Here is a 14,833-nt window from a genome sequence, read left to right as displayed (position 1 = left end):
AGCTTCTCCAAAGGAGTTAAACTTGTAAGAAGAAATTAAACAGATTTGATCTTGTTAGTTTATTGAATGAATCAATCCTGGGTAAAGAAAAAACAGAACTAGCTTTGGGGACAGAGGCTGGGGAAGTGAGCGAACCCCCGGCCCCTGTGTGCGGGCAGAGGGGTCACTTGTAAAACTCATGCTCCTGTTCATCCTTCTTGATGACTGTCTTGTATGCTTTCTCGAAGTCCTTGGCCAGAACAATGTAGCGGTTCTCTCGGACAGCCAACATCCCGCTCTGTTGAGGGATGACAGTTAAAATCTACTCCCTGCACTCCCCTCCCCTAGTGATGGTGCAGGAAGAGAGAGACGCAGCCTAAGATCCAGGGAGGCAATGATGGACAGGACTGCAGCAGAGTGGAGGGTCTTCACACACCCCCTGCCCAATCTAGAGAGAAACCATCACTCACCTCCTGACAGATGGAGTTGATATCAGCTCCTGAAATCTTATCTGGTCGGGCCACATCTATAGCAGGTGAGTTAAGGAAACCACTCCATGCATGACTGGGTGAATGCCTGGAGCCACAAGTCGTTCTTGGGCTGTCTTTGTCACCATCCCCCTCCCCAGACCTTGGTCTCCCACCTGCACAGTCTGGGTGGTGGTGATGGCAGAGGTGGAGATCTAATCCCCATTCTCAACGGTGACCCTCCCCTCGCTTCTAGAGCAGGATACAATCTTCCAAGTCAACCTCCTCAGAGAGGTTCATCTTGCTGGTGATAGTGGAGAAAATCAATCTCTTCTGGCGGCGGTCAGGGAGTGGAAATTCAATTTTACGGTCAAGGCGTCCCGGCCGCAGCAGAGCAGGATCCAGGGTGTCTGCTCTGTTTGTGGCCATGATCACCTGGCATCGGCAACAGGCCAGCTCAGACCTCTGTCCCCACTATACTCCCCATCCTGTCGCAATACCTATCTCCTCACATGCCAGCCTTCCTCTTTCCCCGATTCCCACACCACACCTCCCCTCGCCCATCCTGAACCCCAAACCTTGACGTTGACGTTCTGGTCGAATCCATCCATTTGATTCAGTAGCTCCAGCAGGATTCTCTGAACCTCCCTGTCAGCTGGATAGTACATAACACGGTCAGTCCAGGGCATCCCGCATGACAAGCCTGCCCAAGACCCCAGGCCCTGGGACTTCCCTGGTGGCACAGTGGTTAATAATCCACCTGCCAGTGCAGAGGACACGGGTTCAAGCCCCGGTCTGGGGAGATCTCACATGCCGCGGAGCAACTAAGCCCGTGCGCCACAACTGAGCCTGCGCTCTAGGGCCCGCAAGTCACAACTACTGAGCCCACACGCTGCAACTACTGAAGCCTGTGCGCCTAGAACCAGCGCTCTGCAATGCAGCAAGAGAAGCCTCTGCAGTGAGAAGCCTGGGCACCGCAACGAAGAGTAGCCCCTGCTCGCTGCAGCTAGAGAAAGCCCACACGCAGCAACGAAGACCCAACGCAGCCAAAAAAGAGTCATTAAAAAAAAAAGACCCCAGGCCCTGTTTGGGCATCACTCACCCCCTGTCTGGGCATCGAATCTCTTGGTTGCGATGGCATCAATCTCATCTATGAAGATGATGGCAGGTGCGTTCTCCTTGGCCAGGCGGAACACGTCCCTGACCATGCGAGGGCCCTCACCCAGGTACTTCTGTACAAACTCTGAGCCCACAACTCGGATGAATGCAGCTGATGGCAGAGTGACAGGGGTTAGACGAGAATGGGACACCTGTAGGGCCCCATAATACTTCAACTGAAACTGAGAATTCCTTGAGGACATCCTTTTCTTTGGATACCAACTCCAAGTAGCCAGGTCATTCTCTCATGACCTGGGCTGGGTTCCAGATCCAGTCAGGAGGACCAGCTTGTACCCCACAGAGACCCAGCAGCACAAATCATGAATCCTGCCTATGGATGTGTCATTTTTTGGCCCAACATTTAAAAATCAGGTATTAAAAAAAAATGTGTCTGTGCTTCAACATACCGACAAAGTAGAGCTAGAGACATTCATGGAATCCAACATACCAAAAAACGTGAATTTCCAGAGTGCTTGAAAAATCAGAAAATAGGTTTTCCATACATAGGCATCATGCTGCCTTACCAAGAGCTCAAAGGACCCACTTTTGAATATCATGCAAGAGTCAAGAACCAGGAACACATATTCTGACATAATCAACAAGTGGCAATGGGGATAAAGACAGGTTTGTTCTGGGCTTGCCTCTCCTTTCCATCTTTTCTTAGAGTTTAACTTGTTTGTTAGTGACTGGATGTGGCTTTGTGTTGCACGGAGCAACCTCCAGGACACTCCTTCCAGCCACGACAGAGAAAGGAGACATAAAGTCCATTATGTAGATCTGGTCATAAACTAGGAGTTGTGCAAGTTGCAGCCCTGTCCCTCTCTAATGTGGTGGCCACTGGCGGCAAGTGGCTACTGAGCAACCAAAACGTGGCTGGTCCAAAATGAGATGTGCTGTAAACGTGAAATACATACCAGACTTCAAAAGACAGTACAAAAAAAGTAAAATATCTCAATAAATGTCCATCAACAAATGAATAGATAGATAAAGTGTGCTATATACATACAACAGAATATTATTTGGAATATTATTTGGCTTTCAAAAGGAAATAAATTCTGGCACATGTTTCAACATGGGTAAGCCCCAAAGACATTATGCTAAGGGAAATAAGCCAGTCACAAAAAGACAAATACTCCATGATTCATCCATGTATATGAGGTGCCCAGAATAGGCAAATTCATAGAGACTGAAAGTAGAATAGAGGTTATCAGGGGCTGCGGGGAGGGAGAAATAGGGAATGATTGTTTAATGGGTATGGAGTTACAGTTTGGATGATGAACAAGTCCCAGAAGTGGATAGTGGTGATGGCTGTACAACACTGTGAATCCACTTGATGCCACTTATAAACTGTATATTTATAAAGTGGTTAAAATGGTAAATTTTATGCTATATATATTTTACTACAATAAAAAATTATAGAAAAAACTCAAGTTTTGTATCTGCTGCATGTTAAAATAATATTTTTGAGTATACTGGTTAAATAAAAAGACATATTTTAGACGAAGTTCACCTAGTTCTTTTAACTTGTTTAAAAAATGAGTACTTAAGGGCCTCCCTGGTGGCGCAGTGGTTGAGAGTCCGCCTGCCGATGCAGGGGATACGGGTTCGTGCCCCGGTCTGGGAGGATCCCATATGCCGCGGAGCGGCTGGGCCCGTGAGCCATGGCCTCTGGGCCTGCGCGTCCGGAGCCTGTGCTCCGCAACGGGAGAGGCCACAACAGTGAGAGGCCCGCATACCGCAAAAAGAAAAAAAAAAAAAAAAAAAAAATGAGTACTTAAAAATTTTAATTATATATGTAGCTTCATTATACAGTTGACCCTTGAACAACACAGGGTCTAGGGGTGCTGACCCTCTGTGCATACAATCCGTGTATAACTTTATAGCTGGCCCTCCAGATCTGCAGTTCTGCCTCTGCAGATTCATCCAACCATGCATCATGTGAAAAAAATCTGGGTATAAGTGGACCCTCGAAGTTCAAGCCTCTGTTGTTCGAGGGGCAGTTGTATTTCTATTGAACCCTGCCTGTCTAAAACCACCCTGATCTCAGGACAACAGTCGAAATCTCTTAGGTTAGCACTAAGACTATTTATATTCACACCCATTCTGATCCCTGGACCTGCACAGCCCCTCCTTCAGCCAGCCATTCAACAGTTATTTTCTGAGCACCTACCACAATTCAGCTACTCGGCGGGCACTGGAAACACAAAAAAGGACAAATGCCCAAGTTCCCTGCCCTCGTCGAGTTTAGTCACGGTCTACTCACCACTACTCACGACTCCCTAAATGGGTTCTTTCCCACCTCCTGGCTTCGCAAATGCTATTCCTTCTCCCAACTGTGTGCCTGACAGACTCCTCACACCTCTCTTCTGGAAACCCCTACCTAAGAGCCTACGCAGAATGGATTGACAACCCTCCTTTAGGGCTATCCCACTACCTTCCTTGCTTCTTTGGAGCATGTGCTACTCTGCAGACCGTTCCCACCCAAGCTCACCTCCAACCATAACCCCCTTGCTCACTCGGCTTCAACTACTGGGGCCTCCTCACTGTTCCTAGAACACTAAGCACACACCTGTCTCAAGGCCTTTGCACCCGAGTCCCTCAGCCTGACACACTCCCTCCCCCAGACGTCCACATGACTCACTCCCTCAAGGCTTCTTCTAGGTCTTTATGGAAATGTCACCTCAGAAAAGTCTTCCCTGACCACCTCCAGTCCCAGCACATAAAGCTGCAGCACTTGTTATTCCCTATCCCCTGCCCCTTAGTTGTTTTCTTCAGGCATTAGTACCACATGACATATAATCTCTTCATTCATCTGTTAGTGCTTCCTCAACTAAGACATCAGCTTTACGAGGAAGGGAGACTTTGTTCTGTTCACTGCCATGTCTTCTGCACCTATAACACAGCTTGGTACATATTAGGTGCTCAATAAATACTAACTGACTGAGTTCTAAGTGTTTATTTTCCTTTTTTTCAGCCACACTGGGAGATTCTCCAATGCAGGGGACATTGGAGACTCATCCCTATATCCCAGCACCTGGGAGAGCAGAAGTTCAATGACTGATCATGACAATGGCTAACATTTACTGTCCACTTACTACATGCCAGGTATGGTTTTAGAAGCTTTATATTGATTTCATCCTCTGAATAATCCAGAAAATTAAGAAATGGAGGCACAGAGAGGCTAACTTGCCAAGTAGTTACATAAACTAACTTACGTAAGTAGTACTAACTTATATAAATATTTGTAGGGGGCCAGATTTCAAACACAGGCAGTCTGGCCCAGAAAACACACTACTTACCCACTGCCCTCTACTGCTCCCTGGCTTAGACATATTAAGATTTTAAGATGAGCTGAGTCCTGTCCTTAGGCTTTACAAACAGTAATACAGTGACTTTCAGACATTTTTGTTTAGAACCTACAAGAAGAAATACATCTGTAAACAACCACAGCACACCTGTGTACAGTGTTTGTGTGTGTTCACAAACAATACGAGTTCTTACTATGTGGGGTGGACTCCAACATTTTCTGTTCTGTTTCATTTTTTAAAATGCTGGTTGCAACCCATGAATTTGAATTCATAATTACTAACGGGTCATTAGTAATGACCCATTAGTAGGAAAAACATGGCATTATTTCATTAATCCCCATAATCATGCTGTGAAATGAGTGTTCTATTAGATGAGGAAGTTGAGGCACGAGAGTAAAGTCACCTCCCCAGGACGGCACAGCCACTCAGTAAGACGCACACTGGGTCTTTGACCCTAGAGCCCATGTTCTGAATCGCTGTGCCACACTACTTCCTGGGGAGGATGAGAGAGCTGAGGGCAAGGTCGGAAGAGCCCAGAAGGTCAGAGCTCGGGGGAGGGGCCAAGCAGCTCACCTGTCGTGTGATGAGCCACAGCCTTTGCCAACATGGTCTTCCCGCAGCCGGGCGGGCCATACATGAGGACGCCTCGGGGAGGGTCGATGCCGATCTGCAGCACAGAGGTGGAGACGAGCACGAGCCGGGGAGTCCATCACCAACTGGAGACATGGTGGGGACGGCCTCTCCCTTCCCTGCCAGCTCCAGCTCCTCACCTGCTTGTAGAGCTCAAAGTGCGTAAGGGGGAGCTCCACGGCCTCCCGCACCTCCTGCTTCTGGATGTCCATGCCCCCGATGTCCGCGTACATCACGTCTGGCTTCTGATCTGGTGGGAGAGCAGAGCTGGGGCTCCCAGCCTGGCCCGCAGGACCCCCTCAGGCCTTCCTGGCCCTGGGCTCCCCCTCACCTGAGGTGAGCATCATGATGCTGCTGTCGGCCTCAGGAGGCAGCACGTCCACCAGGGCGTTGCTGTGCTTGTGGAGGGCCACCGAGGCGTTGGGCTTGAGCAGCTCCCGGTCGATGGTGCTCAGGATGCGCACATAGTAGTTGGAGCCTTTGGGAAGAGGACGAGAAGGGAGACGGGAAAATGAGAAGTGCCAGAACCTCAAAACTGCCAACCTCACAGCTGTACTTCCAGGCAGACAGTATCTCTCACTCAGACCCCAAATGGCCCTCCTGGCTTCTAGTCTTGCCTCCTCCAGTCCACCCCCCACATCCACACTAACAACTTCCCTGTCTATCCCTGACTCTTGAGCTCCAGCCCCAGGTGACCAGCAGCCTCCTGGAATGCCTGCCCGTGGACATCCCCACGGCATGTCTCACTCACCATGTCTCAATGTGTTCTCAGTACCTTCCCCCCATTTATGCTGCTCCTCCTGGGTCTGTCTCAGGGAGGCCCACGGTGCCGAGTCACTAGCGAGAGCCCTCAGCCTCATTCTGGACTTTTCTCTGCTTCCCTCCACAGCCCGTCAGTCACCATGGCGGTCCACCAGCCTCCTAAAATGTCTCTCTGACTAATCCCTTCCCTCCTGCCCAGGGACCCTGCCCTGATTCAGCACCATCCTCTCCCATCTAGGTCTCTGCAGCAGAATCCTTCTTGCTTGCCCAGCCTCCAGTCTCACGTCCCCAGTCCACCTTCTACATTTATGGTAGTGACACACACATCTCTTTCTGGCCTCAGTCTCTCTCCTGACCTTCAGACCTGGCTGTCCAGTGACCTCCCAGACACTTCCCCATGATGTCCCAGACTGCCCTCACTGTCTCCCTGCAAACCTGCTTTTCTGCCCATGTCGCCATCTCAGAGATAGCCACTGTCCCCCTAAGTCCTAAAGATCAAAGACACAGGCCTCATTTTGGATACCTCCCTCCCTTTACTACCTCACTACCAGCCCATCAGTCCAATTCCAGGCCCAGTCACACACCTTTCCCCGCAAGCTTTATAAGAATATGGCTTGGTCCAGAGGAGCAGAGGCCAGAAGCACGAAAAGACAGATAAGATGCAGAGACAACACCCATCGTGAAGGCAGAGCCTAGACCCACGTTAATAACAGCAGCTCCCATATACTGGGTCCTTACCAGAGCCCAATCTCTTAACACTTCACCTGTGCTTTCAAATTGCAGGTCCCAACCCAGTAGGAGTTGTGAAATCATTTGAGAGTCATGACCAGAACGTTGTTTAAAACAAAACAGACTAGAACAAAATGGGAAACTAGTTAGAGTATGTCACACATAGTGTGGCTAACTATCGTTTGGTCAAACTTTTATTATATGAGTTATATACACACACATAGAGAAAGAAAGAGCGAGAGAACGTAAAATATATTTCCACTTTTGCATCAGACTCAAAATACTCTGAAAAACACCATTACACTGTCTTGCCTCATTTGCCGCTGTAAGTTCCTGGCACGTGGCAGGAAACAGTTGACAGCTGTTGAATGAACAGATGAGTAAACAACCCCCCACGCACCTGTGGTGGAGCCCACGATGGCTGTATTCTGATCCACAGCCTCCAGAAACTGCCCAATAACCAGTGGGATGCTCTGGATTCGCTTCACCTCCTCCTGGGCATGGAGGAATTCCTTCTTCAGGTTCTTTTGCTCATCCTTGATGTACTCCTCCTGCACCTCCAGGAACTCCAGCTCTTGCTGCAGCTTCTGTGAGCAGAGAGGGAAGAGGTAGGGGATGGCTCCAGGCCTTGCTGAGCCAAGGAGCAGTGGAAGGTGGGGGAAGTATGGGATGCTGGGCCCTGTGCAGGGTCCGGACTGGGTTTGAATGTACCTTGTAGCGGCTGTACAGGTCCTCCAGGTCCTCAGGCTCAGGCCCCAGGAAGGACAGGCCAGTCTGGGGCCGTGACACAGACAGGGCTGGGATCTCATCCTAGACCATGGAGGGAAACTCAGGTTGGAAAAAGAAGGTCCCCTTATGAAAGAATCTAGAGCCCCCCTCCCACTTCACCATGAAGTCACTTGGCCCCTAATAGGCTCCTGACATCATTCAGCTCCCTAAATAGATCCTGGAAACCTCTCAGTCCCCTAAACAGGTTCCTGAAGTCACCCAACTCCTCACAGGCCCCTCGGTCAAACAGCCTTCCAAACAGATCTTCTGGTACCATATGCCACTTGTCACATGTCTGCAATGTCACCCAACTCCCATCTAGGGCCTAAATGTCTTATCAGTTCCTTACCAGACCCCAATGCCCTCCAGCCCCCCTCAACAGGTTCCTAATATCATACGGGTCTCTCAATTGACTGGTAAAGTCAACACGCCTTCATACAGTCCGGGCGTTACTCAATTACCTCCCGAAGACGCCTCACGTCACAGAACTCCAACTCACACTAGGCCCTTATGTCATCCAGCTCCCAGGGAGTCCCCAAACATCACTCGGCCAGACCACATACATTACTCGGCCCTCCAACACCAGCTAAGCCCCGAATGTCAGTCAGCTCCCCAGCCCAGCCTCAGATATCATTCTGCCCCACGGCCGAATCCCATACATCACTCACTACCGACCCATCCCCAGTGCCGCCGGGTCACCGATGTCACAGCATTCCCAGCTAAACCTCGAAATCATTCAGTCCCAAAGAACCTCTAATGTCACTCGTTTCCCCAGCCCAGCTTTCCGAGTCGTACTGCCCTCCCAACATCACTCAGCCACAGTCCAGGCCTCGGGACGGCACGAAGCTCTCCACTGAGACCTCCGAAAACACTCAGACCCAGGCCTGGATCCCCGAAGTCGCTCAACATCCCATTCAGATCGGCTTCGCCCTCTCCCCGCGAGCCAGGCCCCACCGGACCTGAGCTTTCTCCACCAGGATGCCTATTTCCTCCATAGCGACCAAGCCGGGCTCTGTGCAGCCCGGCCTAAGCCAGTCACCGCTTCCGCTGATGCCACCGGAAAGCCAGGGCCTGGATGGATTCTGGGAAACGTAGTTTAAGACACCAAGGAGAGACGGCCGGATGGGCCGGATAGGCCAGATAGATGAAGGGCAGGGCGACCTCGTCCTGAGCTCCTCCCCCAAGATATGCTCAGGCGCACTCCTAACCGCGCGAGCGCGCGGGCGGGCCCGGGGCGGTGCGCGTGTGCAATAGCGCGCCTTGGCGCAGTCTCGCACGGCATTCTCGCGCGCGGGTGTTCTCGCCGGCAGGCGGCGCTGCCCTCGTTGCTCTTTGACCTGAGGAGTTTCCCAGAGATCTGTCAGAGTCTGATGGCAAAGTGCTCTTTTATCTTTAGTGGCGGGGCTGGAGCTGCCTTTGGCCGGGTTTCGCAGAGGGGCTCTTTTAGGGGGTTTCCAAGTAGGCTGCAGCCGAGGATTGCCCCCTGCGCGGGGGCGGGAAGACGGGGGCTGCCCCTGAGAATGACACTTTTTACCGGGCTCCATCCCGGGGGTGAGGAGCCCCAAGCCCGCCATTACCAGTTACTTCATTACCGTGAATCAAGTAGAACCCACGCATTAGGGCTGGAGAAGGTGAGGCAGCGGTGCCAGGAGTTGGATCACGCAGGAGAACTGCAGGCCTATATAGACCAGGCCCTGTGCTTAAGTCTTACGTGCTCACTTCATCGAATCTTGACAGACATTATGTTCCCTCTTTTACAGGGAAAGAAACCAGAGCGCGGGGCCCCAGATCTGTCTGTCCTCAAAGCCTGTTCTCCTGGCCGCTGTTCATCACACCAGCTACAGTTTTCTCAAGTAAACTTTTTACTCAAGTATAAGTACAGAGAAGTATACATGTCATTAGTGTGCAGTTCAACGAATTTACACAAAGTGAACACACCCATATAACCAATACTCAGATCAAGAAACCAAACAGAGAAGCCCCCAAAAGCTCCGCACATGCTCTTTCTGCCACCCTCATCCCCTCTGAAAGTTATCATTTACCTGATTTCTAACAGCATGGATTACTTTGTCTGTTTCAAACTCTCTAGGGACCCATACAGTGTGTACTGTGTTTTTACCTTCTTTTACTTAACATTATGTTTGTGAGATTCATATTGTGTGTAGGGATAGTTCTTTCATTTTCATTTCTGTATGGTTTCCATTGTGTGAATATGCCTAAAACTGGATATTTTCCTGTTTGGGGCTATACTGATGCTATGAATATTCTAATACATTTCTTTGGTAAACATGGGAATATACTCCAGGGCAGGTATGTGTTTAGCTTTAGCAGACACTGTCAAACTATAGTACTAACTTACACTCCCACCGGTGGAGCATACATTTGATATAGTCTGTCATAAAAAACTTTTTGTGCAATGTCACTAATTATTAGAGAAATGCAAATCAAAACTACAATGAAGTACCACCTCACACCGGTCAGAATGGCCATCATTAAAAAGTCTACAAATAACATATGCTGGAGAGGGTGTGGAGAAAAGGGAACCCTCCTGCACTGTTGGTGGGAATGTAAGTTGATGCACCCACTGTGGAAAACAGTATGGAGGTTCCTCAGAAAACTAAAAATAGAATTACCATATGATCCAGCGATCCCACTCCTGGGCATATAACCAGACAAAACTATAATTGTAAAAGATACATGCACCCCTATGTCCATAGCAGCACTATTCACAGTAGCCTAAACAACATAATGTCCATCGACAGATGAATGGATAAAGAAGGTGTGGTACATATATACAATGGAATACTACTCAGCCATAAAAAAGAACAAAATAATGCCATTTGCAGCAACATGGATACAACTAGAGATTATCATACTAAGTGAAGTCAGAAAGAGAAAGACAAATACCATATGATATCACTTATGAGTGGGATCTAAAATATGGCACAAATGAACCTATCTACGAAAGAGAAACAGACTCACAGACATAGAGAACAGACTTATAGTTGCCAAGGGGGATGGGAGAGGGAGAGGGATGGACTGGGAGTTTGGGGTTGGTAGATGCAAACTATTACATTTAGAATGGATAAACAACAAGGTCCTAATGTATAGCACAGGGAACTATATTCAGTATCCTGTGATAAACCATAATGGAAAAGAATATAAAAAAAGAATGTAAAAAAATTTTTTTCCCCATTCTCAGCAGTGTGTGATGGGTTGTCACACTAGACACCGTTTTGTGTGAGTACTTTTAGCCAGGCAATTTCCAAACCGTGATCTCTGAATCCTTACAACACTTTCAGGGGTAGGTTTCCTTTTCCTCATTTTACTGATGAGGAAATTGAGGCTCAGACAAGAGAAAGTCACTTCCACTAAGTCAAAGAAAGTCAGTGGTTCCTGCTCAGTGTCAGCCCTACACAGGGGGAACCCAGAGATTAATCAGATCTGGTCCCTGTCTTCCTAGTTTAAGGTCCCAGCGTTTTTAGTTCCACAAAAAAGGGAAAACAATGGCAACAAATCCTTCCTTTTTTCTCTGCATTGACAACCCTCAGTTCCATCTTTCATATCTCTGTCTAACACCCAAAAGGCATCCCAGATTTTTACTTGAGTCTTAGAGTCTATAAGTTATTCCCCCAAGCCCAGTCAAATTGTCTCCACGTTCTCTTTGCTACCTTTGGCAATGATAAATCAATGTATCCCTTTGGAATCTTTATGGAGAATAATCATAAGTAGCCCTTTCCTGAACACTGACCATGTACCTGGTTCTTTGCTAAGCATTTTACCTCATTATCTCATTTAATCTTCACAACAATCTTAGGGGGTAGTAAAAGCAACCACTTATACAGAGTCCTTACCTTGTGCCAGGGACTCTTACGTGTCTTATATATATCATGATTTAATCTCAGATTCAAGTGGGATTTGAAATGGGAACTGTTGTCTTCTTTCTTTTTCAGGTCCTACATGAGAAACCAGGCTCAGAGAGGTGCCCAAGATCTTGCCCAAGATCACACAGCAAGTAAATGGTAGACCTGGCATTCAAATCCAGAGCCTATCATTTGGATTTGCAGATGATCTTTGACAGGTAAGCCAGTTGTTTTCAAAAAGGAGGACATCAAATCATTTAGGGAGATTTTTCAAGCTAGACCCAACTTTCCTAGCACCCTATCATTATGACCCTCCCCTCCATCTCCCAGTTAAGAACCACACTTCTAGGTCATTTCACAGTGGACATATTAAAGCCAGGACCAACCCAGCTGACTAAAATTTAACTCTCCTGGTTTAAGGCCAGGGCTTTCTTCCTCTTGACCACACTGCCTTCTAACAGAAGTCCTGAGCAGCTCTTGTGTTGAGTGAGGGTGTTCATGAATCTGTGTCTTTAGAGCCCTGGGTGAGGCTAAGTGCATACAGGAGCCAGCAGACAAGTCTGTAAAGATAGCTGGGCTGGCAGAGAACCTATTCCTCATCTACAGAGAGTGGTTGAAACTCAACTCCAGCTACAATAGCCATGCCAGAATGTTGGCCCATTGTTGCCAGATCTGGTGTTTCAACTAGAGTTTCAAGTGAAGTCCTTTTTTTTTTGGCCGCACTGTGCAGCATGTGGGATCTTAGTTCCCGTACCAGGGATTGAACCCGCACACCCTGCAGTGGAAGTGTGAAGTCTTAACCACTGGACCTCCAGGGAAGTCCCTGTCGAGTGAAGTCTTCTAATTTTTAAATGTTGACAATAAATTCAAACACAAACACACCATGCAGGCCAAATAAAACACATCTGGGGGCTTCATATAGTAGATAGATGACACCTGGTCTAGGTTTATCCTGTCCCCAGTATTACTATCAAAGGCCCAGGAAGGAAGAGCTTTACTTAGTCCCAGGGTAGAAGTGGAGGGAGGGGTCTGAACTATTCAGAAGGCAGCAAAAATATGGAGTAAATGTTAGGTAAGTATTAAACTCTGGGAAAGAGCAAATGTAAATGTCTAACAATAAATAACCTTTAAACCATCCATCCATTATAGGCTATCACAATTTTTAAAAGTGGTGTAGAATATTTAATGATATGCCGTATGTTCACAAAATATGTAATACCTAAAAAAAATAGACAACAAAGCAATACAGTATAAACCCTTCTCAAAAGTCTTTTTTTTTTTTTTTTTTTTATAAATTTATTTATTTTTTGCGGTACGCGGGCCTCCCACCGCTGTGGCCTCCCCCGTTGCGGAGCACAGGCTCCGGACACGCAGGCTCAGCAGCCATGGCTCACGGGCCCAGCCGCTCCGCGGCATGTGGGATCCTCCCGGACCGGGGCACGAACCCACGTCCCCTGCATCGGCAGGCGGACTCTCAACCACTGTGCCACCAGGGAAGCCCTCAAAAGTCTTTTTATTTTGAAATTTCGGTTACAGAAACTTCTAAGACTGGTAAATACTCTTTACCCAGATTCCCCAAATGTTAACATTTGAACACATTTGCTTTATCATTCTCTTTTTCTCTATATATTCATTCTTATATATGTGTGTATGTATACACATACATATTATACATATAGCTTATGTATATTATACATATATATATATAATTTGTTTTTTTTAACTGCTACTGGGATTTTTATTTGGATTGCATTAAATCTATAGATCAATTTGGAGAGAACTGGCACCTTAACAATATTGTCTTCCCATTCATAAAAGTGGTATGTCTCTCCATTTATTTAGTTCTTCTTTGATTTCCTTCTTTAGTGTTTGTCCCTTTCAGTATACAGACACTGCACATATTTTGCTAGACTTATACCTAATACAATTTTTCAAGCTATTTAAAATAGTGCTTTTAAAAAAACAGGTATAATTGATATACCATAAACTGCACATATTCAAAGTATACAATTTGATAAGTTTTGGCATACATGTACACAAAATACCATCACCAGAGTCAAGATAATGAACATATCTATTACCCTCAAAAGTTGCTTCACGTCCCTTTGTACTCTCTCCCTCCTGCCCTCTCCTTACCTCCACGTCCGAAAACTCTCATTCATTTGCACATTTTAGAATTTTATGTAAATGGAATCATGTGGTATGCACTCTTTCACTCAGCATTATTCTCACATTTATCCATGTTACTGTGTGTATCAACAGTTCATTTCTTTTTATTGCTGAGTATTCCATTGTATTGATTGGCAGTCTTTGGCTATTACAAGTAAAGTTGTTATGAACATTTATGTACAAGTTGGACGTGTGCTTTTATTTCTCTTGGGTAAATACCTAGGGGTGGAATGGCTAGGTCATATGGTAGGTGTACGTTTAACTTTTTAAGAAGCTGCCAAACTGATTCCCAAAGTGGTTGTACCATTTTACATTCCCATTAGCAGTGTGAGAGTTCTCATTGCTCCACATCCTCACCAAATACTCCCTGACTTTTGAATCAGTCTTTTCAATTTTAGACATTCTAACGGGTATGGTTTACATCCGAATTTACCTAGCGACTAACAGTGTTGAGCCTTTTTTTTTTTTTACCATCCATCCATCTTCTTTGGTGGAGTGCTTCTTCAAATCATTTGCTGTTTTTTTTTTTTTTTTTTTCGGTACACGGGCCTCTCACTGTTGTAGCCTCTCCCATTGCGGAGCACAGGCTCTGGACGCGCAGGCCCAGTGGCCATGGCTCATGGGCCCAGCTGTTCCGTGGCATGTGGGATCTTCCCAGACCGGGTCACAAACCCGTGTCCCCTGCATCGACAGGTGGACTCAACCACTGCGCCACCAGGGAAGCCCGATGTTCTTGATTTTTAAATCCACTTTATCAAATTTTTAATGGGTCATGCTCTCAGTTTGCCTAAAAAATCTTTGCCTAATGGAAATTCACAAAGATTTTTCCTCTATGTTTTCTTCTAAAAGTTTTGTAGTTTCATATTTTACATTTAGATCTGTGATTCATTTTGAGTTGTTTTTTGTATATGGTGCAAAGTGTTGATCAAAGTTTACGTTTTTGCATATAGATACCCAGTTGTTCCAGCACCATTTGCTGAAAAAACTCTTCCCAGTGAAT

At 47.0% G+C, this 14,833-nt stretch overlaps 2 protein-coding genes across 2 annotated transcripts in view; one reads left to right on the top strand and one right to left on the bottom strand.

Annotated features, from left to right (window-relative positions):
* Positions 1–44: 44 nt before the first annotated feature.
* PSMC4 (proteasome 26S subunit, ATPase 4) lies at positions 45–8,867 on the bottom strand. Its single transcript, XM_081217866.1, has 11 exons — positions 8,761–8,867; positions 7,745–7,843; positions 7,434–7,620; positions 5,874–6,020; positions 5,683–5,792; positions 5,486–5,579; positions 1,549–1,716; positions 1,025–1,101; positions 713–881; positions 450–505; positions 45–277 (listed from the first exon to the last, which is right to left on the bottom strand). Exons 1-11 carry the CDS (start codon positions 8,794–8,796, stop codon positions 164–166), a joined length of 1,257 nt encoding a protein of 418 aa, XP_081073992.1. The 5' UTR covers positions 8,797–8,867; the 3' UTR covers positions 45–163.
* Positions 3,151–14,833, top strand: part of FCGBP (Fc gamma binding protein) — a 90,715-nt gene continuing 79,032 nt past the window's right edge. The window contains exons 1-3 of the mRNA XM_081217860.1: positions 3,151–4,709; positions 9,562–9,654; positions 11,755–11,882. The gene's annotated coding sequence lies outside the window, so the exon portion shown is untranslated. The remainder of the gene's footprint in view (positions 4,710–9,561; positions 9,655–11,754; positions 11,883–14,833) is intronic.

This window comes from Mesoplodon bidens (assembly GCF_964165515.1).
Source record: "Mesoplodon bidens genome assembly, chromosome: 18".
Taxonomy (NCBI): domain Eukaryota; kingdom Metazoa; phylum Chordata; class Mammalia; order Artiodactyla; family Ziphiidae; genus Mesoplodon; species Mesoplodon bidens.
The sequence above is the reverse complement of the archived record's forward strand: the minus strand, read 5'-3'. Positions and strand labels throughout refer to the sequence as shown.

Coding starts and splice junctions, on each gene's coding strand:
- PSMC4 (XM_081217866.1), bottom strand. CDS start 8,796: ATGGAGGAAATAGGCATCCTGGTGGAGAAAGCTCAG. Junction 7,621..7,744: donor ACCTGTACAGCCGCTACAAG/GTACATTCAAAC, acceptor CTCTGCTCACAG/AAGCTGCAGCAAGAGCTGGA. Junction 882..1,024: donor ACCAGAACGTCAACGTCAAG/GTTTGGGGTTCA, acceptor TGCCGATGCCAG/GTGATCATGGCCACAAACAG.